The 26,529-nt window shown below is 32.3% G+C and overlaps 3 protein-coding genes across 30 annotated transcripts; 1 reads left to right on the forward strand and 2 right to left on the reverse strand.

Annotated features, from left to right (window-relative positions):
* Positions 1 to 1,560: 1,560 nt before the first annotated feature.
* LOC107425190 (uncharacterized) lies at positions 1,561 to 6,568 on the reverse strand. Of its 27 annotated transcripts, none has more exons than XM_048472107.2 (9): positions 6,384 to 6,568; positions 6,185 to 6,250; positions 5,925 to 5,959; positions 4,383 to 4,454; positions 3,981 to 4,030; positions 3,696 to 3,755; positions 3,268 to 3,345; positions 2,877 to 2,920; positions 1,561 to 2,710 (listed from the first exon to the last, which is right to left on the reverse strand). In XM_048472107.2, the coding sequence occupies exons 4-9, from the start codon at positions 4,428 to 4,430 to the stop codon at positions 2,547 to 2,549; spliced, it is 444 nt and encodes a 147-aa protein (XP_048328064.1). In that variant the 5' UTR covers positions 4,431 to 4,454; positions 5,925 to 5,959; positions 6,185 to 6,250; positions 6,384 to 6,568; the 3' UTR covers positions 1,561 to 2,546. The 27 variants fall into 27 exon arrangements, 6 of the variants coding, with proteins under 6 accessions (XP_048328064.1, XP_048328052.1, XP_048328055.1 ...); XM_048472095.2 differs by having other exon boundaries at positions 6,171 to 6,250; XM_048472098.2 differs by having other exon boundaries at positions 6,185 to 6,262.
* Positions 6,569 to 11,556: 4,988 nt separating this feature from the next.
* On the forward strand, positions 11,557 to 13,894 carry LOC107425063 (squamosa promoter-binding protein 1). The gene is made up of 2 exons (XM_016034996.4): positions 11,557 to 11,972; positions 13,313 to 13,894. Exons 1-2 carry the CDS (start codon positions 11,626 to 11,628, stop codon positions 13,428 to 13,430), a joined length of 465 nt encoding a protein of 154 aa, XP_015890482.1. The 5' UTR covers positions 11,557 to 11,625; the 3' UTR covers positions 13,431 to 13,894.
* A 786-nt stretch (positions 13,895 to 14,680) lies between these two features.
* On the reverse strand, positions 14,681 to 19,348 carry LOC107425068 (mitochondrial arginine transporter BAC1). Of its 2 annotated transcripts, none has more exons than XM_016035001.4 (8): positions 19,045 to 19,348; positions 17,726 to 17,815; positions 16,357 to 16,467; positions 16,055 to 16,159; positions 15,882 to 15,980; positions 15,621 to 15,809; positions 15,440 to 15,538; positions 14,681 to 15,291 (listed from the first exon to the last, which is right to left on the reverse strand). In XM_016035001.4, the coding sequence occupies exons 1-8, from the start codon at positions 19,135 to 19,137 to the stop codon at positions 15,157 to 15,159; spliced, it is 921 nt and encodes a 306-aa protein (XP_015890487.1). In that variant the 5' UTR covers positions 19,138 to 19,348; the 3' UTR covers positions 14,681 to 15,156. The 2 variants fall into 2 exon arrangements, with proteins under 2 accessions (XP_015890487.1, XP_015890492.1); XM_016035006.4 differs by having other exon boundaries at positions 15,153 to 15,291; positions 15,629 to 15,809.
* Positions 19,349 to 26,529: the final 7,181 nt, after the last annotated feature.

The raw sequence follows: 26,529 nt of genomic DNA on the forward strand, positions 1-26,529 counted from the left end.
ATTGAAAATTTTGATGGATATGATGGAAATTTAATCCTATTCAATTTGGAACTTAAATTTCATTTTGTTCCAAAATTTTGACAAAATTTAAAAATTTTAATGAATATTATAGAAATTCTATCCGATTTAATTTGAAACCTAAATTTTATTTCATCCCTTTAAAAAAAAAAAATTTTGAAAAACTTCAATAAAAATTTCATATATTTAAAACCTTCATCCTAACTAAATCACTTTAATAGGCAATCATGATTGTACCTACCATATGCAATAAGCCTTTAAACCGCTATGGGATCCTAGTGGACGAGTTATAGTCTTGTGAGCGCCTTAAATGGTGATACCCACAAACACCATTAAAAGACAATTTTTATTATTAAGGCACTAAACATTCACTTCTTACATTAGAGATTAGACTAGTAACAACAATGAAACAAGAGTACAAGCATTATACAAGGATTAGAAAAACGTTCATCCATGTTCATTAATTTGAACACATCATTGAGTAAGCTCATGTAAAAAGATTATTTCTTCATGATTCATTAATCCAGGCATATTCAATAAAAACATGCCATACCCCAAAGGTCAAAAATATGAAAGGGATATAAAAATAATTCTCATAAAGAAAAAATTTCGAATTGATATTATCACCTAGATGTTGTAGTGTGGCGAGAAATAATAGATAAAAATAAAATTTGACACTCACACCAAATAGTAGCTAAAGCCCAAAGCCTAAGAATGAAAATCAATGTATCCTCACAAACGTATCTCTCTCAACATCACCATACTTTACAACCCATATCATTAGCAACTATATCAGATCATAATTTATCTAAAATTATGAGGGACTTTTAATACGTTCTATCGTAGGTTTGGGACAATGTCAGTTAAAAAAAATAAAAAAAAATGGATAACAAGGTTATTGAGAAACGTAAAGACTTGACAAATACTAAGAGAATGAAGGGCTTTTTCTCTTTTGTTTTTTCTTTATTTATTTATTTTTTTCACTTTTCTACAACTTCTCTTTTTTTCTTTTTATCTTGTCACCATTATGCATGTCTTTTACCTTTTGACATTTTTTTTCCCCATTTTTTTTTCGATTTTTTTTTTTTTTTCCTTGTGAACAAGAAGAATTCATAACTGATAATGCAAAATCATTCTAACCTCAATATTATCTTTCGAGAACAAAAAGAATTCATAATTGATAATGCAAATTATTCTAACCTCAATACTATTTTCCTCATTTATTTTCGTATATTTTCATTTTCGTTACCCTTTATAAATATATATTTTTTATTATTTCTTTTCTTAACACAGAAAGATTCACAAGAATAAAGGTTAAGGTAAATTGGGTAACAAGAAAAACAAGATATATATATATATATATATCTTTTTTAAGGCTTAAGAGGTGTCACTATGGAAAAATATTAAGCGGATGAGCAAAAAATACTCAAATAAAACAAAAATGGCTTTACTATCATCTTTCAGATAAATTAAAATCTTTAATAAATACGAACTTAACAAGTTTTAACTTTATCCCCAAAAAAACAAAAAAAACTTTAACAAGTTTTAAAATGTAGCAACATCAAAAACACTCAAAAAGAAATAAGTTTTTATAAACAATGGGCAACAAAATAAACTCTGAACATGAATATTAGGCTCAAAGCTCACATCATCTTTCTTCTTCTTCTTCTTCTTTTTTTATTTTTTTTTATTTTTTATTTTTAATTATGACATGAAACTATCTCCAATGGCATGATCAATTCCACCTCGCTAAATTTTCTTCCACACTTGCCACTATAATAACATGCAAAATTAGCAAGAACATGAAATGACATTATTCTAAACCAAGGATAATACAAATACCTAAACTAAACAGTTATTACTAACGTAAGAAATGCCTTAACAAACAAATTTTTCTTAACCTTTATTTTTTAAATATTATTATTATTATTTTCATCTTTAACACCATCCTACCCCCTAACTTAATTTATACATTGCCCTCAAGGAACTTAACTATGAGCATGCAGATCCACTACAAAGAAATATTTAAACAAAGAGAAACATAAAGTAAAAGAATAAGTTGGAAGGAAAACACCTAGATGGCATTTGATTTAACAAATAAAAACTCAATTGGAGTAAATAGGATCACCCAAAGCAAACCCCTCCTCCTGTTCTTGTGCATGCAACTTCAAAAATGGTTTTAATCTTTATCCTAATGGCTAGTTCAAGGGTGCATATGCTAATAAATCTTCAATTCGTGCAACCAGAACTTAATTTCTAAAAGAACACCTAACAAGAAAACCCATTAGAGCTCTATGGTTACTGGCTTCCACCTCCAGATAGACTACTACACTGATGGTTTGTCAATGTGCAAATAAATTGAAAGCAAGAGAACTAACAAAAATCTATCAGTCAAGCCTTTACTAATGTTGGAGTCTTTAGTAACACACGTCTCCAACATCTCAATGTAAATCAGCTTGTCCTACAGAACTCTGTTTCTGCTAAACTTTGTGGGTTTTTAGTTTTACATTTCACATGACTACTTAACATTAAATAAAGTGACCTATATAACTACGATAAATTGAAAATAATTCACCCATCTGGTTTACATCTTTCTTATATAGCACCATACAGAGGAACTTACACAAAAATAAAACACAAGTATAGGTTACCACACTTGTAGCAGTGGAAGAAATTCTCATGCCCTCCAATCCTGTGACAAAACACAGGTGAAACAAGTGAATAACAAATCCTTATTACAGTAATCATTAAAAAGCTAAGTATTAGAAAGGTTTTTATGACTCGACGAAAACTAGATTTCCCTATCACTTTACATATTGAACCCCAAGGCATGCAGACCAAGGAGATGAAGAGAATACCTGCAAATGCCACAGCCACTGCAATGATATTGTTTCTTAGATATCTGTAACAAAGAGAAAAATCAAAATAATTAGACCCGCCCGCACGATGCTAGTTACTTAAATTAGGCAATAACAGAACAATTTCACAGCAGGTATATATTGAAGGCATAATAAGAAAAAAATCACATATATTCAATACAGAGAAAAATAATCATTCAATCACCAATTCACATGCTTCTATACCAATGTCGGAGATTGCCAAACATTTGAGCATGTTCTTGAACCAGGCAAAAAGAATCAAACTTTCTTTTATACCAACTTAAAATGCTTAAGATTCATAAAAAAAATTAAAAAATAAAAAACAAACAAACTTAATTAAAATGCTTAAACAATAAAATTAGGCACTTACATCATCATCAAATAGCTTGCAAGTCTCACAAAAGTATTTTCCCATGCATAGATTACAGTTAATACGAACTTGCTGAACCTATTAATGGCAGCAAAGGAAGTGTAAGAGTAAAACATTGGTCTGGTTGTCTAGCCTGATCGTACTCCGTATAAAAAATAATCTAGCAGCAAATAAGTACAATCTATTAGAAGTTTTATAGAGCTAGGTTATAAAAGATACTATAGAACCAAATCACAGAGAATAAGAAAAATAATTAAACGCACCTCTTGTTCAGTGCAACAAAGTGAACATATCACCTGGAAAAATTAAAAAAATAAAATAAAAGATAAAAAAAAAAACCCCACTTCGTCAGAATTATGGCACACCACCAATAAACAGATCTTAAGGTGGCAAAAATGCAACAGAAGACAATTGTTAAAACAATCTACCTGTCAAACTTGATGGCGTGGTATGTCATGTCTAAGCTTCTGATCAACATTGATATTGTTCTGTAAACCCACATAATTAAGAAGTCAATACCACACGTTCAAACAGGACTACAAATGCAATAAACTAGACACAATTCTCGATAATCAAAAGCTAAAAATCATTTGAAAATAAACCCCAAGCTGAGAACACATAAACCAAACCCCAACTTTTTAAGACAAGTTTCACATGCATTCACAAACATATTTAGCAATGATAGTAAAACTGTAAAAGTCATATTACTTCACCGATCAAGCCAAGCAAACACTCCATGACACTCTTGCTTTCTTCTACATTGCTGCAGATAATTGAAATCAGCAACAACAAAATCCAAGCAAGGTTGAACAGCAAAAACAAAAACTCTCGGCCAAAATTGCTTCTAGTTTTTGAAATTTGCCCAAAATTACTTGGAGACTCGCAAATAAAACAACTGATGGGAGATGGACAAATAGAGAGAGTGAAAGGAAAAAATAAAAAATAGCATACCTAAATGGAGACACATTTCGATATCAAACAACAGGACTCTCATATGGCAGATTAAAAATCTATCAAAGATTTTGTAAATAATTAATTTTTTGAGGAAATGGCAGTTGCAATCAAAGTGGAATATGAGAAACAAAGCGTGCAAGCTGCTGAAAGACATATCTTACAAATAGCTGCAGTAATATTACAATTCGCAGCACCATGCTTGCTGTCATATGCTTTAAAATCCCCCTAAATCCCTACAGAAAAATCCAGTCTTAGATTGGAGGAGTTGTATATGTACTGCTATAAACCATCCAGACTACTAAACAAGAAAGACACCTACAGAATATAAACCAGAAAATGTGGCAAAAAACAGAGCAATAACCATAAAAAATAGAGAGAAGAAAACAAACACAGTATATTTATAGTCGTTCAGCCACCAGATTGTAGCCTACATCCACTATCCAAAGAGAATCTTGGTTTCATTGACCAAGAAACACCTTTACAATCTCACTCTTACAGCTCACACACTCAAGCTCGGGATATATTAACACTCAGAAGTGTTTCCCAATAAAATCCCATGATTTTATCTTTTTCTCCCTCTCTTCATATTTTCTCACTGAAAATTGAAAATGATTATCTCTTACACCTGCTAAGTTGCCGATACAGCCAGAAAGCAAAACCTTATCTAATATACAAAGGAGCTTACTTCACGCCCAACAAAAGACAACACCAACTCAATTTTAGTATAAACCCAAATGCCAATATTTTAACAGCTACAAGATTAGCTATCTCCAAACCAGTAGGTGACATAAGACCCACTTGCTAAAAACAGTGATTTATGTAAACTCAACAATAAGACACAAGCATTCAATTCTCCAACTTGTTTTGTTAATTTCCATCTTTGATCAGCTTCAAAGGAAAAGGAAAAAAAAAAAATCAAACTAATTTTCAGGCTTTTTTATCCTTAGCAAATTTAAGCAGTGCTTGAACTGACTAACTGGAAGTGACTTGGTAAGCATGTGAGGTGCATTTCTCGAATAGAAACTTTCCTCAAGCACAACTGCTCCTTTATCAACTTCATTGCTAGATGCAACCTTAAGTCTATGTATTTCGTCCTCTCATGGTGAGCTTGGTTCTTTATGAGGATTAAGATAGTCCTTTCAAAATTTAAACATGTCATACAAAATGGGTTGTGCAGAGGATGCTGAAAGCAATATCAATGAAAAGCGGGGATCTGATGGACCGCAACAACCATGAGGTGGGATTGCAAGAAATGAAGCTTGATAGCCAACTTTTCAATTAATCAACGAGTCTGTGGTAGTAGGGATGGAATACCTGGAGACTGAAATGGTCAACTGCAGCTAGAACTTTGTTCCAAAACCAAGAAGGCTTGGTGAGATGAAATGGATTTTGTTGAATTAGCTACTGGGAATGGGAATCATGAAACTATGCTTTTACCAGTGGAGAGAAGTTGGAAATGAAAGCTTATGACAAGTGAGTTAAAATAGGGAAGAAAAGGGATTGTAACATGCCAGAAACAGAATAAAATAAAAAATAAAAAAAATCACTGCATTTTCTTTTTCTCTATTCTCTAGGACTGTATGACAGAGAACAATGGATATATAAATTAGGTGAAATGGACCTCCATTTAAATGGGTATTGAACGTTATGTCTGAGTATATATAATTACATTTATTTAAAGCAAAAGAGAAAGAGAATCTTACTCATTGTGGTTTTTGGATCAGAAAATTTGAGCCGCCTACAATGACAAACAGAGCATGTATATAAGACCAATCTTTACTGAAGGAATAGAATGTATGAAAAAGAAAAAAGGAAACATCTTGCTTGATGATGATTATCATAGAGAAAATAAATAAATAAATAAAACCATAACATGTAAAAGATTGTAGAAAAGAAATACTTGATTTTTTATTATAGGAAAAAAAAAAAAAAAAAGGAGAAAAGCAGACATTATCAATCATACGTCTTCCCAGTATATGATTTTGAGAGGGATGTGTTTGATGTACGACCAATCTTCCCCTGTCCCTCTCTGGCACAGCAGCTTAAACAAATGACATTCATTGATGCTCACTTTTTGAAGGGAGGATAGATGTCGAAATGTGTCTCCATTTAAGGATTTCAATTTTGGAAGAGACGATAGGTGGAGAGAATGGAAAGCATACCTGAGAGGGAGTGCAAGAGAGGGCCGTCGATCAAGAAGCTGGCCAGAGAGAGGAAACACTGGCAAGAGCTGGTCGGAGAGGACATGCCGATAAGGGAGATGGCGAGTTGCAAGGCTGGTTGAATGGGGATAGGATTGTAGTGTTTCAAATGAGAGGGAAAAAGGGCAAAAGGATGTGGCGGCAAATTTCCTTCCTAAGTGAAAATGAATATTTCCTTATCTTGTTTTTGCCTAAAACCCCAAGTTTTTTATTCTCATTTAGCAAAAAATTTTATATTTTATACTGAAAATGAATGTACATAATTTTTTACATAATAATATCATTTAAAAAAAAATGTTCTTTTAAAAAAGTTAGTCAAAGCCAAAATTAACAAATATATGTTTATAATTATTTGAACATATGAATAAATGAATAATGAATTAAAAAAAAGGTACACATTAATAATGTGATTAAATATAAAGATTTATTTGTAAAATATCAAAAAAAATATGCATATATGTGCTTTTTTTTTAATATAAATTCATCTGTGTTTATGAAAAAATCTATGTACATATACTTATGTGTATAAGTATATATATATATATATTATAATATAGTAAAGACATTACGAGTAACTTATAAAGAGAGTTTTCTATATGTCAATCCAATTCACAACTTAAAACAAATCAATTAAATTTTCAAAAAATGAAATCTAGATAGGTAAAAAGCTAATCCATGAATGTTGTGGGATCAATATTAAATTATTAATTACTTTTTGTGGCTGATTCAACTTATTTAAAGTTGATTCAATTTTTTTTTTATATGACAATGGACATGGTATGTACTACTCCAAAAATTCTTTACAAGGTCCTTACCATGTCAAAAAAATTTTGGTTTTTGATCATAGGGCATCCCCATACCTAATTGAGCATGGGCCTAATTCATGTTCAAGATGGAGTATTAATAGGTTTTTCCTCTCCCAATAAGAGCTACTCTAACTTTAATCCCTACCATGTCAAAATTGACATACTAACACATAATTATATAAATAAGAACTCTACTGCAGTGAGGGAAATTGTCCACTACTTGGTGGGTAACAACCATCTAAAGCCATTCGATTCATATAATCACCTCGGTTGGATGATTATAAATGATTATTCCCTACCAAACAGTAGACGACTTTCCCATCATAGCAAATTTATATAATATATATATATATAATATAATATAATATAATATTATTAGCTACAATGTCATGTTAAATTCAATTTTTTTTTTTTTTGGGTGAATATGTTAAATTCAATGATTGTATTCTATTGCATAGGACTTTATTAATAATGTATTTAGGTGAGACAACTCTAACATGATTTATATTATAAGGTAAGATAAATTTTCAATAAACAAAACATCGTTATATATATTATATAGTTTTTTTTCTATATGTATGTGGTTGAAAAATTGAATTAGAATAATTGTACAAAAAATAATGACTCTACTATCAGATTGTTCTCAAATAGCCTATATATATGTAATTTCTCATGAAAAATATTATGTTTTATAATATAAACCATTTTAAAATGGTTAATTTATAACATTACCACCTTAACAAAATAATTATAAACTAAATCTGTATGGTGAAATGGTAACTTAGTTTTTAACATATCAATATGATTGGCATTATAAAATGGAAAATAGTTTCTCATATATCAAAATTATATATAATAGTATTTATAAATCTGGTTGTATATAATAGCATTATAAAGTGGTAGTTTATCTAACATTTTGTTTTGCTTAGTAATTAGTTGATTATCAGTGACCAATACTTTCTTTCAGTGACCAATTTACTTGGGTTTGCTTATTTCTCTATCTTTTAGGACCAAATTATGATTGGTCATTCTATATCAATATTAAAGACCAACATATTGGTTACTAGTATTAATTTTTGATGACCAATGAACTTTGGTTGCTAAAACTCCTTTATTTTATGCTTTTTTCATTTTTTTAATTACTTAGACTATTAGTGACCAAATTATTGGTAGCTGATACATTTTTTCAGTGACTAATTTGTTTTGGTTGCTAGTAGGTCATTTTTCCACTAAAAAAAAAAGGTGGAAATAGTTTCCCGCTCTTATGTTCAACAACCAAATGATTTTTGGTCATTGAAAATTGGAATTAGAGACCAAAGTAATGGTCGACGAAAGTGGAACACTACAAATTTTCTGTACGAATTACAAAAAATTTCAATGACCAATTTTTTGTCATTAATGATATCTTTTAGTGACAAAAAAAGTTTTGGTTGCTAAAAAGTTAGTCACTAAATCCATTGTTTCTGGGAAAATGCTTGATATATATATATATATATATTTATTTATTTATTTATTTATTTATTTATGACGAAGTCTCCTGGCCTAGCAGCCACTACTTGCACCAGAGATGCACGAGTTCGAATCGCTGGGGTGGAGGGCATTGGGGTCAGCAAAAAAAAAAAAATATATATATATATATATATACATACATATATATAAAATAGGTGGCTCAAATAAATGGGCTTTTGGGTTGGCTAAAGGTCTTGAAATAAATAAATGGGCTCCTTTACTTGAGTTAAGAAAGGTGGGCTAGAAGAAAATACAAATGGGTTTAATGCTTAGAATAATTTGGTTTATGTAGGATTATAGGTTAAAATATCATTTATTAATTTAATCTAGATTATTTTATTATTATTAGGTTAAAAACCACCCAAATGGATTACCTTTTTAATAAAATAATCTAAATTAAACCCACATTGCATAGCTTGTCCTGACCAAATCAATCTGCAACCAAAAGCTCTACAAGTAATTACCATTTGCATAAAAACAAATTTATTTAACTCAAAGATGCATTTTAGACCCAATGAGCTTATTAGGTTCTTTATATCAAAAATGGTTATCAACACATTCTAGAAATAAGTATCTAACTACATAATCATTCATAATTTTAAAATTAAGAGGGGAAAAGAAATAGTTTGTAATGATACTGGTAATTTTATTCTTTTTTTTTTTTATAAATGATCGATAATTTTATTCGGTTATTTGGGTGAGGAATTGATGAGGCCAACTGATTTTTAGGGGAAAACAGTACCAGAAACAACAACGGCGAGAACATGTATAGGAGGTATTTATGTTAAGCATCATCAATAATAATAATACTATGAAGGGGACTTAACACATTTAGGTGGAAAAGGTGATGAGTCCTATCATTGTTTCAAATTGTCGGCCTCTCATTCCCTACGGAGATGGGAATATATGTGAATTAATGGATGTCTATTGCCATAAAAATATTCTGTATAACAATGGATTTCCCTTTTTTTTTTGGTCCAATATTCTATTTCAAGTGTGTATATATATATTTCGTTCTCTTACAAGGCATCCTCATATAATTTAAACTATATTCTTATAATTTATGTATTTAATTAGTTGGTTTTGAATGATAGATAGGATTAGAACTAAAAATGTGCATGGTAAAGTAACAACTCATATTATTTGTCATGTCATTTACTAATGTAAGCGATATGATCTGTCTCATGGTATATGTACTGCTATGTACTGTGATGTAACATAATATCTAGCTTTAGTTTGGAAGAATATATTTTTCTTTTTTCTCCTCTAGGTGATCATTCATGCATCAAAATAGTTTTAAAACCAATTGGAACGTATTAAATGTTTTGCTAGTCTGTACAAAAAACTTATTTCAGATTTAAAATTGTTGAAGAGATCAGGTTTACATGCCTTTATTATTATCTTTCATATTCCTGCAGTATATATATATACATATACATATACATATATTTTATATATAGATATATATATATGTCAATATGTATATAAATTGCAGGACTCTATCTCCAATAAATCTCTACATACGCAAGTCGGAGACACTGCCAGAGAGGCATCAGACAGTTAATGCATCTGCTTATTTCAATAATAAACTCTTATGTAACCAAACCACCATTAAAGAACAGTTTTAAGATAATCATAATTAAGCCTGGCTGCCCATCAGAGAGGCAAGATGAGATATTAACAATAATGGAATTCGAACTTGTTCATCATTTAAAACCCACCACATGATCATCATGCTTTATGAGGTGGCTAGCTAGCTAGCAGAGAAGGATGGATGGGTTTGGCTGGCCTCGTACAAATGGGGACCAATCGAGACATTAATGATAATTCATAAATACATTATATTATATATGTGCGTGTAAATATATATATATATATATATATATATACTGTGGTCCAAGCAAAGATGATGGAATTTGGTAACACGGGAAAGGATACTTCTCCAATTTGCTGCAAACCAGTTGGCCACACCAAAACACAATGTGAAAACAAAGTAGAAAAAGATGGACCCAAAAAAAATACAACATTCATTCCAAAGGCAAAGGACATGGAATAGTAGCCCCATTGGTACACAAATAATGTGTCAAAGCACCATAGGAAAAAAGCTAGCTAGGTAAGAGCCTTGTTACATCCATCATTGGGTGCCGTATGGTTTTTTCACATTTTCACCTTTCAATAATACAGGTTTGAATGAAAGGAATCAAAGAAAAGGACTGTCAACTATTATATATAGACACAAAGGCTCCACATGCATCCTTTGCTAACTACCTATTTTACTATTACTAGCTACCTAGCTAGCTAGCTAGTAAAATGACAAATCATATTTTAAATTAGTTGTTAAAATCCATTGTTAATGGGCTAATTATCTATTCGTTTGTTTTGTGCGTTACTCTTCTTTGCTGCATGATTGGATATAGAGAGGAGAGGCCCCACGCTAAAAATTGATGGCGCAACATAAAAGCATATGGACGAAGACTTGACTAAGAAAGTCCTTAAAATTAGATATTTGGTTCTTAGTCATCAATAAAATGTCCAAATAAATAAATAACTCGAAGTTAAAATAAAAAATAATAATAATAAGGTTTGAGAATATAGTGTAAAAAGAGAAATCTGAATTAGTACTTGTGATAAATTTGAATTGTCGTCGTTGGTGTTGTTGTTATGTACACATCATATTTTTGGTGTTGGGAGCAAATAATCTTAGCTTTAGCTTTCTACCCCTTCACTATTACCCTTATGCTGACAAAGGGAAAGAATGGAGTTTGTGGTCCTCACACATAATTCTTCCCTTTTTCCACAAGGTTTTTAATTTATTCTACTACTTATTTGACTTGTACAATCCAACATTTATCTTTCTCATTGGTTGTCTCTCTCTTTGTTTTTGCAAAATGGAATCAAGCAAAGCTCAGGGAAAGAGGAGCTTCAAGTACAAGATGGAGGAGGATGAGGACCAGGAGGAGGAAGAGGAGGAGGATGAAGATAGTGGTAGCGGATTAGGGTTTGGAGAGGATAATGAAACGAAGAAAAGAGCCATGACCACTACTTCTTCGTCAAGCAAGAGAGGATCTAGTGCAGGAGGGTCAACGCGGCCGTGTTGCCAAGCCGACAACTGCAATGCTGACTTGACCGACGCAAAACACTACCACCGGCGCCACAAGGTCTGTGAGTTCCACGCCAAGGCTCCGGTCGTCCTGGTGGCTGGACACCAGCAGCGCTTTTGCCAACAATGTAGCAGGTTTGTAAAAACCCTAAATTCACAAAGTCGCTTCTTGTCTATGCCTATTGATGCTTTTCGCTGGTTCCCGAAAATTTTCATTTTGTCCTCTCTTTTTAGCTTAATTTGTAGACGTTAAAGCTTTTTTTTTTTTTTTTTTTTTGGTCTCCCTTATTAATGGTTCTAGAAAAAATTGACTTCTAAAATGTTAATCATGCTTATCCCTTTGAAGTGTATACATATATATATTTTTACAAAAAAGCCTATAAATTAATAAGCATAAATGCTTATAAATATTGGTCCAAATATGTAGTACATGTAAACTTAATATATGCACATATATATATATATATATATATATATTTAAATCATTTGCGAGTTCTCCATTTGATCCGCAATTAAGTAGAAATATGAATGGCTCTTGGATATGAATTTGTAGACCAAATACGGTACTTTTTTTTCTTTCTCTGGTTGAAGATTTAATTAGCCCATTTCTTAATATAGAAAATTAGGTACAGAAATATACATCCAAAACTAAAGGTCTAGCTCTAGCACAGGCTAACCATAACAAACGATTTTTCTGAAGATGTGAATTGTGATATAGAGCTGATCAAGGGGTCACGCAATTAGTCTAAAGTCGTGGAAAGCATTGAAAGGAGGCACAACAAGAACCCCACTTTCCCACTTCTATATCATATAAATATCTTCTATTTATGATTGTTATAATGTATTTAACAGTGTTTGATACATACAAAATATCATAGTCAGACATTCACCAAAAAAAATTATCATAAACAGATTGATTTGAATAAATTTCCTCCTTCTTCTTCCTGATTTTGGAAATAAAGTTGTCTTCTTTTTGTATCACACTTTTATACATCCATATATGTACTTGTCCTAACCTAAAGTTAATGCATGTTTACATGTCTTGTTTAGAGTGTCACATCAATTAGTAATTCAAGTTAGAAACTTATTTGAGCAAGTAACAACCTTAACCTTTGTTGCAACAATAAATTCTCAACACATCAAAATTTAGATTTTCTGAGGATCAAAATTTTGTATGTATATAATATATGAATATTATATATCATTATAATCATGATTGATATCTTTTTTCATGTATGAATAATTATGGTTTCTTTTTGTTGGTGGATTTAAATGCATAAACTAGTGTTTACACATCCCCAAATATTCAATTTCTTAGTAAAGGAAATGGAGAAACCATAGGAAAACATGTAGTGTCCCTGAAAAGGGGTGAGGTGGGAAAAAAAAAATGGAAATAAAAGAAGAAACTTTTGTCTTGCTTGTGGTTTAAGCAATGATGGTTATTTGATTTTGAAATTAATGATCGAATTTGGCAGGTTCCATGGGTTATTAGAGTTTGATGAAAATAAAAGGAGTTGCCGTCGACGTTTGGCTGGACACAATGAGCGTCGTAGGAAAAGCTCATCTGACTTTCAAGGAGAAGGCTCCAACTAAAGAAAAGCACATCAACGCATTTATAGAGGGAGAATATGTCTATCTATCTATCTATCTAGTTCCCATAAATTGCCTCTTTCCAAACCAAAAATTAATATTCTGGTTAGTAAAAGAAAGACCGATCCATTGTGATCTTACTATGCTCTCTCTCTTCTGTCAACCCCTTAATATTAGCTTCTACTAATAATATATAGACGACCTGTCAGTCGTCTTTACTCTTAAGATCATCGAATATGTTTGTATTCGAGAGATATTTGCAACTGTAATCAAAAGATTATATGCCTAACAAACTAGATCAATATTAGGCATCGATTTTTCCTCTTCGTTGGTGGGCAACGATTGAGAAATTTATCATAGCCAGCAAGCCACGTACCCATATGATCGTCTGATGAGTTTGAGAGGGATGTTTTCTATCCAGTGCTCAATATGTAATATTAATGAATTAAAGGAAATATTTCTCCATATATATTTTCTTAAGTTTCTGAGTACTTTATGTCTCAGGGTTGACATTTTGAGGAGGAAATAAAAGCTAGCTTCTAACACAAAAATGGTTATTTATTACTAATTCAGGTGGTGACTAAACGATACAATTTAACCCCTCTCTTTTATGTGTGCGTGCGCCTTCGTGACACACTCACTATACTGGTTTTTTCTATGTATATTTGATATAATTTTTATATATCAAGTGTAAATGAGGTCAGGTTAGTGAGAGTTTATGATTAACAGATAAATGAAAAAGAAGAGAAATGTAAAGTTTTCCACAGCCTTTAAAGTCCAAATATAACAGCGTAAATTGGTAAAACTTTCTTAATTAGGTGGCTTGCACTTTTCACTAGTCAAATCTTTTTATTGAAATGGATTTACAATTCCATGGAACCTGTGGCTTGAAGGAGAAAATTATGTCATCTTGTCCATTATAGCGTACCCCTAAATCTTATCAACAAATAACTAGAATTTAAAACGAGTTGTAAATTCAATAGGCCTAGGATGGGAAAAAAATTGACATCAATGCCGTTGGAAACCAACATTGAACGGAGAGGTATCAAGATCAAATGAACATCCGGGACAACTTGTACGATAAAAAGATGCTAAAGGAGGCATTTTATCTCATAGCCAACTGCATCTACCTCTTTGGGTACTACCCAAAGACCAAAAACATTACATAAACAGTCTAAAGAGGGATGGGAAAAGCATCCCTATGAGCTAAAGTCAAAGCAGAAATCCAAGAAAACAACTGCTCTTGGTTGATCTGTTTGTGAAATTTCCATTTCAAGATCATATTTATAGAGAAAAATTACAGTCAAATTTCCTTCATACAGAATCCTCAACGGAAAACTACAAGTGAGAAACAGGGTGCAGTTCCAATCAAATTCTTCATATGGTTCTAATGACCGAGCTCAATAAGCTCTAATCAAATATGACAACACTAATTTTGACCATAACTAAAAATGGTCCAGCAGTCGTCCTCCCTATATTACTGAAAGGAAGAAAAATGAATGTTATACAAGATATACTGGTAACAGCAGCATATCATATTACATTTGTCAGTCAGGCAGCTCCAGCCTCCAGACTCTGAAGCACGAAAAAATCTGGAAGTAACTATGCCAAGCAGCACCCAACTCTAGTTTTCTGGTCCAAATTGATGGCGGAAAGGCTCCATTATATGTGCTTTGGGAATTACAAGAAAGGTTAGATGAAGGTAATTAATGATAACATAACAACGTCCTCAGTCGTGCTTGACACCTAGAAGTTTTATGGCTAGCTCCCAGGTGACAATTGCTGCTGCATTAGCAGGAAATGCCCGAACTATTGTAGGATACAAACCCGTATACCATCCTTTCAATCCGTTCCTAGTGTAAATCTACCACAAATAAAGAAATGAACCTAATCAACAACTTTTCTCATTCTATTGCTTGTCATCTACTTTTCAATTGAGAAAATAGAATTTTTGAGGCAGAAGGGGGGAAGGGGGAAGCTCTAGTCATGAAATGGAGAAAAGCAGGATATACCGAGCTCAAGATTTGAAATGGATTCCGTGAAGTGTTATTGTCTGCAGCAGTTTGTATTTTGGTCTTTGCCACATCCAACGGCAAAACAGCTGACCAAAACTGGGAAGGTATAGGGAAAATCATAATTTAAAAAACCATTGGTAAGATAGAAAAATATGTATAAACTTTACAAGAAGCATACAGCGATACCACCAAGACCACCACTCAAAATCCCAACTCCCACGTCAATCAAGCTGGTACAGTCAGATGAACCAGATTTCAGTCTTGAATGCATGTGATAGCGGACATTCTCGTAAACACTGAAGAAGACTGCATTTCCCAAAGATTCTCTTAAGAATGTTGTAAAACCTCCACGAAAAATCCCTTTAACCTGAAAAGGTGCTAAATTGGCTCAAAACAACATCATAAACCATATTTGCTAGGAAGCAGATGATCTTCTCACCCCTTCATCTTTAACAGTTTTAAGGGCACAATCAAGAGGACCACTGTATCTGCTGGACATTGGCACCAAAGAGTCTGTGCCTTGAACTTGCATCCTACACTGGAAATGCTAAGAGTCATAAGCATGGCATGAGAAACGAACATACAATCTGAAAGACCTCCAATTCCTTTTACCTTCAACAACTCTGATGGACATAATACAAAACTGATGATTGCTCCACCGTAAGCAGCAGACGGAACTATTATTTGCAGCTGTGGCCCACCAGTTTGTGAACTTCCCTTTATGAACAGGAGAAAGAAATGAAAATGAAGAGAAGTCAACTAAAACCATGCAAGAGATACAAGATTCCTTAATAGCTAAAATTGGGACAAAGTCATTACCATAACAGGTCAACAGTCATCCCTTACAGAAGCTTTTGCAGCACTTGCACAGATAAGTGCCCAGAAAAAGAAACACAAAAACCAAAAACCCTTACCATTGCTACCTGCAGCGACTGTTTCATCTGGGAATAAATTCCAAAAACTAGGGAACTCTCAAAAGCCACCCCTATGAAAGACGACATTGCTCCTCTATAAAGCCCTCTTATCTGTCAAATACCAAATATCAGCTAGTTCTTTGAACAATTTTTCATGTTCTAGGCATATTCTAGGCATAACTTCCAAAATAAAATGTGAAAAAGGGATCTGTGATCTACAGTAAATTTTTGCACTGCAAGTCTTCTCAACAGAATTCATGTTACATATGTTCAGACAACAATTCAGAAGTTGATGGATTAAAAGAAGATTTGTTATGAATGTTAAATATTGATATTTCAGCAAGGACAATATAATCATACTTAATAGTAGAAATTTAATCCAAAAATTTTTTTAAACCAGTATGCAGAAGCAATGAATGTTGAATAACCTCGCCTTTCCAAAGAAAGAAAATTGTACATATCAGGTTACGACTACAGTTTAGTGAAAGTCTACAGCCACACCTGACAAGAAAATCTTTACTGTCAGTAAATCTTATGAGGAAGGATTTATTTAATAGCCTCCCGTTTATTATATCATCATGGCATTAGCAGAGCACATGCTCAATACAAAAAAAGTGACTTCATTCTCTTGCCAACCTTGTACTTTCATACAGAATGGATAACTAATCATTTGAGTATATTTCCCCTTGTATAAAAGTTATCAATAGAATGCAAGAGATAATATTCCACAAACTTTCTGGCTTTCCAAAAATTCAAGTCCACCTTCACATGAGATTCAACCACTCTATCAAAACCCAAAGCACAATACTAAATGAGAGTTGGCAGGCTTTAGTAACCAGAGGGAATCTACTTAGTAAATAACTAAACCACTAAAGACACGTTACAATAACTAGAATTAATATAAATTTATACTCAAGAAGAAAACCTAATAACTATTTGGCATAGCAATATAATGGCCATGATTAAAATAAATAAAATGCAATTATTAATTATGCATCACAAAAGGTGACAAGGACTTTCATCCAATGTCCAGCAGAATGAATGAAAACTTTCTTTCCAGACTTCACTTACCAATAGATTTCTATGGAAAACACCATAACTTCTGAACACTGAAATATATCACACATTTAATGAAACAGAGAAATACCAAGTCCATTCAGATGACAACTTGATTATGTCACTCCCAATTTTAGGATGCTTCACATGAGCAAGTTAATTCTATGACAGTGGCACTACACTTACAGATGACTAGTCAAAGTCACAACATGTGGAACCATATAAACATATTATTGTGTTTGTCTCATCCAACTGTCATGCACATGTATAGGGATTTAACAAATTCTGGGTTAACAAAAGTTCAGAACCATACTCCTTCAGTCCTTAGTATCCTCGCAGTACAATGCAAACCACCCCTGTACTTGATCCCATGTGCTTCAGTATTGTGCTTTTGCAATTTCACCTAAAGAATAAACATGTATTAGGAAGTATAATACATAAAATAAAAGCCTATTCAATTTCACTTGAAAGATATTATTTTAATAAATATATTAGCTAATAAAATAAAGCAAGAGAACAAAAGAGTACAAGTGGTTAGAGAATAGCAGATGAAGGGATAAAATAAAACAACTTTCCCTAAAAATTCAATGCAAACCACGATTTGGTAAGAAGGATTCTCTAATAATTAATGATAATTTGAATATTACCTTACCACTTTAGTGTTTTCCATTGCAAAAACAACGTATCTTAGCATTTGCAAACAGTTTTTGAGAAATAGCTCACTAAGTTTCACTTCTTAAAATGATCTAAGAATTTCTTTCGGTAAAATTAACGTACCTTGAATATCAAATGGCATATAACTAAAATAATTGAGTACCAATACCAGTTAACAACCATTTTTCTTTTATGTCACATATCTATATTCCTCAAATTTGACTGTCATGGTGCTTTTAGTTCCAAGGAGCTATAGTAAGAATGCGACAAAATAGCATCCTTAGCCATTGAAATTACTTACAAGGTTTCCAAATGGCAGAAGCACTGCACCTTTTTATTTATTTTTGACGAAGGTGCATACTAACATCTTATGGAAGCTGAAAGAGGTCCAATCACAGAAGAAGACTTGTGCTTATAAAAATGCACCATTTCGAGAAATTCGTAATCATGCAACTTAAAACATTTAAATATTCAGAATAACAATAATATCACAGATTTAATCTCCATAAAATTTAGATCGTTCCACTTCTTGGAGAACCAATAGGGCCAAATATTATGATGATAGTGAGGAGGCCAACAACTTTAAACGACTCTAAACTAAAGCACATTTACCATCATGATTCTACCCACTCACTTATCAAAACTAAACTGGGTTCCCTTTCTTTTTTATTGCGGTTCAGCAAACGACAGTAAGTTTCTCTAGTAATCACGTTCGTATTATCATTTTGATTTAGAAAATAATCCCTTTCACAGAAAACAAATTATTAAAACAAATAAATAAACGGGATTGGTTTCCACTCCCAAGACCAGTCAAATCTGACTTAAAATGGCATAAAAAAAAAAAGCCCCCACCCCCCAACCTCACCAGGAAAAAAAATGAAAAAGACGGAGACGCTGTGTAAAATTCAATGCATTAGAATCAGAAAGAAATAATTAGTTGGGTATGTCAGAGAGTGGTGAAAAGGCAGTAATATTAACCTTAACGGTGTCGAAGGGGTGGCCGATGAGGACAGTGGCAACGCCGGCGAGCAAACCAGCCACGTATTCCTTGTAAGGGTAGCTCTCACCCATTTCCCTCCCCTCTTTCCCAGTCCCAGAAGACAGTCTGTCTACTTTTCGTCGCCGATTATCATCGCGTCCACTGAAGAGCTAATGGAGCTGCATATGTAATTATTGGTCACTGCTCACTCTTGTCTATGTGTGTGACTTGGAAGGAATCTCATAATCTTACTCAAAACAATTGCTGCGTGGGTTTTCTTTCCCTTTTTCTTCATTTTTGGGAGTGAAGGCACATTTATTTATTTATTTATTTTATTTAAATGGAACCGTTACAAATTCACATGGCTGTAATTTTTTTTTTTTCGTTTTCCAAGTTAAAATGGAAATTTAGATAACAAGCACTTTTTTCTTGAATGCCTTCTAGTAACCGAGCAATGACGGAAAAAGTAGAACGATTGAGAAAAACATAAGACTTCTATTTTATCCATCTTTCTTTTTTGGTTAATCTTTTATCCATCATTTCAAAAGGGAATAATTTGTTCGGGTAATTACAATTTTACTGCCAGCTGTGTTTTGGATTTTGTCCCTGACGTTTAAAAGGGTATAAAAATGAATTTCGAATTAATATATATATATATATATATATTATATATATCTGATTATTATGCATTTGACCTTTTGTCCTTGAATAAAAACAAATTCTCACATCACCATCCATTTTGAATTCGTTTGATAGAAAAACCATATATATTTAGGAGGCAATATGAGGAAAATTTTTATTTGGAACACAAATTGTTTTTTTCTTTTTTTTTTTTTTTTTTTTTTTTTTGGTAATAGGGAAACACAAATTGTTGAGTGAGCTATTAATTTATCAATTTATCATTGTTTGTGGAGTGTTTTTAATTTATCAATTTTATAAATAAAAAAAGATTTAATTTTTTTTTGCTCGAACATTATTTATACTTTAATCATCATTTTACTTATTTATTTAACATGATTAAATTTAAAAGTATAAATGAGCAAATGTTCAAGCAGATTTTCTAGAAACAATTCATTAGCAAAATTAATTATTTTCCCTAATAATAATTTTAAATTAGATGATTTTATTGATATTATAAAAATTGATGGTCACACCATATTTTGAATAATTTTATTCACATTAGGAAATTTATAAGACATACAACAATTTTAATGATTTTTTAATATTCCAATAATACCTTAAATAAGACAAAATAAAACTGATAGAACACTGTAACCAACATTGATCAGGCTATTTACTATTTGATTTTTAAACATTAGTTAGGCTATCTATTTTAATTTTAACTATACTATGTATATAGGATATATTATTTTTGAATTGTTTATCTTCTGTAACAACAACTATATGTGTGTAGTATTATTTATACTGGTGTACTCATGATAATAAATGATGGCTTTTTATTTTCAACCTTTTACAATAGCTTCTTATTTTCAACCTTTCACATTCTCTTTATAGTATCAGAGTAGTAGATGCTTTAACGAGCTTTTCCTTTTATTTTATAATAATTATTATTTTTTTTTGTCTCTTATCCTTCATCATGACTTCTTCTCCCTCTCATTCTATATCTGCAATTAATAATCGCATTTCGGTTAGCAATGAACCTTTATTTGCCAACAGAACATTGGTGGTCATCAATGTGGCCACACAAGCACCATTAAAACTTACTTAAACTACATATTTCCCGTGAAAAAAGCAATTTGACACTCTTTTCATTGGCTATGACCTCTATATTTTCATCGATGGTACTTTTTCCTGTCCATTTCCAGTTCTATTTGATATAAATAGTTCTTTAAATCAAGATTATACTTTCTGGATTTGGCAAGACTCTCTGTTGCTTAGTGTCATTCTTGCATCTTTCTTTAGAGATGTCCAATGATTTGTGAACAAGGCAGAGACCTCCAAAGAAGAATGGGAAACACTAGCTATCACGTTTACCAAACCTTCAAGGCCACGGCTTCTATGTCTACGTGAAAGACTTCATCATCCTCAAGGATCTCGCTCCATCCTTGAATACCTCAATGATGTCAAAGGTGCTACTGATGAACTTGCTTTTATGGGTAATACTATTGATGATGATGATCTCACTCTCTTTATCATTAATGGTCTCTTAAAGGACTTTGAAAATATCTCTGTTGCATTTTAAACTAGAGAAACACCTATCTCCTTCAATGAGTTATATGATAAGCTTGTTAAATATGGAAACTACAAGAATCGAGTTGCTTCCCAATCTGCAGACATTGACATCTTTGCTTTTGCTACCAATAAGTCTATCTTTGGATCTTATACCTCACGATCTGATTTTCCAAAAGGCTGAAATCAATCTCGATCCTATGGTTCTGATTTTCCTTCTTAACCCATCACTGCATCGTCTAACGTAGGTAACAACTCTCCATCTCGCTCCTTCATTATGTCTGGCAACTACAAGGGACGTTGTCAACTCTACTCCATCCAAGGTCATTCTGCCCCATTCTACTCTCTTATGCTCCAACAATGGATATATACACCATAGCAGCAACAATCTTTCCCTCGTGCTGCACCACCATAAGCTTTTCACTCTTGTTCTTCTTGGAGCTCCTCCATAGACCGTTCCACATTCTCATTTTGATAGTTCTCCATGGCTTATGGACTCAAGAGCTTCTCATCATGTTGCAACTGATTTGAACAATCTTTCTCTACACTCTGAGTATAATGGTATAGATGAAATAACCATTAGTAATGGTAACAGACTATCTATAACTCACACTAGCCTAACAATTCTTCTGACTCCTTCTAAATCTTTTTTATTACAAAATGTACTTTACGTTCCTCAGATGAAACATAATCTTCTATCTGTTTTAAAGTTTTATCAGTCTAAAAATACCTCCATTGAATTCTTACCACACTGTTTTTTTGTGAAGGACTTACGGACGGGGAAAATACTGCTCAAGGGACCATTTAATGGTGTCACTTATGAATGGCCGATGCATGTGTTGCCTCCTTCATCTCCTCTTGCTCTTACTAGTGTCAAAACAGGACTTCAGGAATGGCATCAAAGACTTGGCCATCCATCCATCAAAATTCTTCATCATATTCTCAATCATTTTTCTCTTCCTGTATCCTCTAAAGCTAGGTTTGATTATAATCCTTGTAGGTGTAATAAGTCTCACAAGCTGCCTTTTGGCCACTCCTTTATGTCTAGTTCTTAACTTCTTCAGCTTATGTACTCAGATGTTTGGGGTCCTACATCAATAACTTCTCATGATGGTTTTAATTTTTATGTTATTTTTATAGATCATTTTTCTAACTATGTTTGGTTATATCCCATTAGACATAAATCTGATGTTGCTTCCATATTTATTAATTTCAAGCGTCTTGTTGAAAAATTTTTCCAACTTCCTGTTATATCTTTCTATTCTGATAATGGTGGAGAATTTGTTAAACTTAAACAACTTTTCCAAGATAATGGCATCAATCATTTTTTCACTACACCCCATACACTTCAACAAAATGGTTAACGCTGAAAGACGATATCGGCATATACATGAAACTGGATTGGCATTATTATCTCAAGCAAAATTGCCTTCTAAATTTTGGACCTATGCCTTTTTCACTGCTACTTATCTTATTGATAGGTTACCTACTTTAATCTTAAATAATTATTCTCATTTTAAAAAATTATTTCAAAAACCACCAAATTATACCTCTGAAGAGTGTTTGGTTGCTTGTGTTATCCTTGGTTAATGCCATATACTAAACACAAATTAGAGTCTAAGTCCAAATCGTGTGTTTACTTTTGTCCACTCATATCTCAAAGTGGTTTTAATTGTTTTGATCCTATAGAGGGCAAACTTTGTCAATCTAGACATGTTGACTTTGTTGAACACGCGTTTCCTTATCCAAAGTTATCCTATTCACTTTATTTAAATAATGATAATGAGTTTCTACCTACTACAAACTCCACTCATGAATATATTCCACCTACTACCTTGTCTTTTTCTAAGTCCATGAGCTCATCCTCTCCCATCAACAATACTCCTACTATACCTCAACTGCTCTCTCACACTTATTCATATAACTCCACAAATTCAAATCATTCCTTATATAACTCTCTATGTCATTCAACATATGCGTCTGGCCATTTTTAAAGGATGTCGTTTTTAACCCAAAGAGCTGCTACAACACCTGACCAAATGTCCTCTTCTTTGACTCCAAGCCTCTTACCTGCTCCCATATCTTCTCAGCCAGTTCGTGTTCACCCAATGCATACAAAAGCTATGAATAATTTTTAAACCCAAGATAATATCTGACATTTTTTCTGCTTCAATACAATCTATAGATCTTGATTATGAACCACGAACTCCCACTCAAGCACTTAAACTACCACAATGGCAGCAAGCAATGACAAGTGAGTTTAATGCTTTGAATGCAAATAACACATGAGATCTAGTACCTTCCCATCCAAGTCTGAATATTATGGGTTCTAAGTGCGTTTTCAAAATAAAACGCAATCCTGATGGCTCTGTAAACATGTATAAAGCCCGCCTTGTTCCTAAAGGGTTTAATCAGAGACCTAGTCTTGACTTTTTTGAAATGTTTAGTCCTGTTGTTAAACCAGCAACAGTTCAGGTTATCTTCTGCATTGCTCTGTCAAATAATTGGAGCTTACACCAACTCCACATTAATAATGCTTTTCTTAATGGCACATTGAAAGAAGAAGTCTTCATGGCACAACCTAAGGGCTTTGTGGACAGCGACAAACCAACTCATGTATGTTAGCTCCGAAACATAATCTATGGTTTAAAGCAGGTTCCTCAGGTGTGATTTCTTGAACTTAAGGCTTTTTTTGTTGCTTATGGATTTTGGAATGCTTATTCTGATACTTCTTTGTTCAGTCTTCACAAAGCTAGTTCAATTATGTTTCTTCTGATGTATGTAGATGACATAAATGTAACCGGTAAAGATTTTTCTCTTCTTAACAATTTTATTTCTTCTCCCTCAACAAAATTTTCTGTTAAAGACTTGCATTACTTCCTTGGAATCAAAGTTATTCCAATTGCAACTGGTATTTTCTTATCCCAGCAAAATATATTTTGGATCTCTTAGAGAAAACTAAAATGTATGATGCAAAGGATGTCTCTACTCCCATGTCTTCTACTATCTCTTTTCAGTTATCATTCGGTTCTTCTCTTCCTTCTACTACACAATATTGGAAAACAGTGGGTAGTTTGCAGTATTTATCTCTTACTTAGCCTGATGTTGCTTTTACGGTGAATAAACTCTCCCAATTTATGCACCAACGCACAGAAATTCACTGGGCAGCAGTAAAACACCTCCTTCGGTATCTCAAAGGGACTCTTTCTTATGGTCTCTCTCTCAACAAACAGTCACCTTTAGCTCTTCATGCTTTCTCGGATTCAGATTAGGGAGGAAACAAAAATGACTGCACTTCAACAACTGGTTATGTCATCTTTCTGGGTAGCAATCCTATTTCGTGGTTCTCGAGGAAACAAAAATCTGTATCTTGCTCTTCTACTGAGGTAGAGTATGGAGCGGTTGCACATACTACTTCAGAAGTTTGTTGGCTTTTTTCTATTCTTCAAGAATTGCACATGAAGTCCCCGACTATTCCTACAATATATTGTGATAATCTAGGTGCAATGTATGTCTGTGAGAAACCCAAGCTTCACTCCAAAATGAAACATGCTCAAATTGATTTTCATTTTGTGAATGACAAAGTCTCTGATGGTTCCATTCGGGTGTCTCATGTTTCTAGTGATGATCACTTGCACATATTTTGGCCATGCCCTTGCCTAAACAATCATTTCAATCCTTGCGTTCCAAGATTCAAGTACTTAATAGGACCCAAATCTTAAGGGGGCATGATAGAATACTATAACCAACATTGATTAGGCTATTTACTATTTGATTTTTAAACATTAGTTAGGCTATCTATATGAATTTTAACTATACGGTGTATATATGATACATTGTTTTTGAATTGTTTATCTTCTGTAGCAACAACTGTATGTGTATAGTATTTATACTGATGTACTCACGACCATAAATGATAGCTTCTTATTTTCAACCTTTCACAATAGCTTCTTATTTTCAACCTTTCACATTCTCTTTAAAAACAAATATTAGATACATTACAAATTCTCATTCCTTTTACAATTAAAATCTGAAATCTCTAAACTTTGAAACTAGATATTTAAATTTCAATTAAAGCTTAGCTTGGTCTATTGTCATAGCTATATCAGTTGTTTCGGATTTCAACTTTGAAAATGGATATTCAAATACCAAGTTTTAGATTCATAGAAAAATAATAAAGGAAATAGATATTTGAATACGAATGAAGATAACGATTGGTAAAAAGTGTAGATGAAAAACAATTCCACAGAACAGTCCGTGATTTTGGTTCCACATACATACGGAAACAAGCGAGGGAGATAGGAAAATAAGGAAAGGGAGGTTTTTTTTTTTTTGTTTTTTTTTTTTTGGGGGGAACAAATATCAAAACAATGATTTTTACATTAAAAACATGAAGAATTGTTGTTATAAAATTTTAGCGAAAAAGGGCAAAGCCCATTTCACCAAAAATTGAATAATGAGTGTTTTTAATTTGATCTAGTTTCTTCAAATCCTAAAAGAAAAGAACACTTGAAGCGTTTTATATTCAATTGGTTTGATTTTTGTTTGAAGCGTTTTATATTCATTGCTTTGATTTTTGGATTTTTTTTTTGGGAAAACCAGGCTTGCTTTGGAGTTTTTGGAAAATTACCTGTAATATATTTAGATTTCTTTTAATTCATTATAAACTAAAATTATTATAATTTATTAGTGTACATAGCAAAGATAAATTTTATTGTAGATTTGTGTAAAATGTAATTTGTGTAATAGTTTTATAATGTAAATAGAATTGTTCATGTATTTTTAATAATATTTTTATATTTGAAAAACACTCATCAATAAAAAGGTCAAAAGTATCCTCAAACAATTAAACTTTATAAATATAAAACACCATGTATACCAAATTGAATTTCACATTTTTAGAAAATATAATAAACCATAATACTGAAGTTTAAAAAAGAATAATTGACAAATTATCCATTTCAAGTAAGTACCTTTTTTTTAAATTTATTTGTTTTTTATATATATTTTTAATCTTCATTTCATTCTATGTTCTTTTTTTTTTTTTTTTTTCCCACACTAGTTGCTTTCAAATTCAACGAGTATCTGATTTGTAAAACCCATGTCATATATACCATTCAGTTTATATAATCGATCAAAAACTTAATAATAAATAAAGTTTTTGGATATGTATAATCTAAACATTTGGAAGTTATTTAGGTTATTTGTGCCAAGAAGACAATGGAATATAATTTATATAAACCGAATAAAAATTCAATGATAAGTAAAAGTTATTCAGTATACATATTTCGAAC

The sequence above is a fragment of the Ziziphus jujuba genome, chromosome 1 (assembly GCF_031755915.1).
Source record: "Ziziphus jujuba cultivar Dongzao chromosome 1, ASM3175591v1".
In the NCBI taxonomy this organism is placed as follows: Eukaryota; Viridiplantae; Streptophyta; class Magnoliopsida; order Rosales; family Rhamnaceae; genus Ziziphus; species Ziziphus jujuba.

Excerpts from the sequence above, each read along its gene's own strand:
- LOC107425063 (XM_016034996.4), top strand. The coding sequence starts at position 11,626 with ATGGAATCAAGCAAAGCTCAGGGAAAGAGGAGCTTCAAGTACAAGATG. Across the intron at positions 11,973-13,312 it reads TTTTGCCAACAATGTAGCAG|GTTCCATGGGTTATTAGAGT; the intron begins GTTTGTAAAAAC and ends CGAATTTGGCAG.
- LOC107425190 (XM_048472107.2), bottom strand. The coding sequence starts at position 4,430 with ATGACAGCAAGCATGGTGCTGCGAATTGTAATATTACTGCAGCTATTT. Across the intron at positions 3,756-3,980 it reads GTGTTTGCTTGGCTTGATCG|AACAATATCAATGTTGATCA; the intron begins GTGAAGTAATAT and ends GTGGGTTTACAG. Across the intron at positions 3,346-3,695 it reads CACGCCATCAAGTTTGACAG|GTTCAGCAAGTTCGTATTAA; the intron begins GTAGATTGTTTT and ends TGCCATTAATAG.
- LOC107425068 (XM_016035001.4), bottom strand. The coding sequence starts at position 19,137 with ATGGGTGAGAGCTACCCTTACAAGGAATACGTGGCTGGTTTGCTCGCC. Across the intron at positions 16,468-17,725 it reads GGATACTAAGGACTGAAGGA|ATAAGAGGGCTTTATAGAGG; the intron begins GTATGGTTCTGA and ends GGTATTTGACAG. Across the intron at positions 15,539-15,620 it reads GTGGTCTTGGTGGTATCGCT|TTTTGGTCAGCTGTTTTGCC; the intron begins GTATGCTTCTTG and ends ATACCTTCCCAG.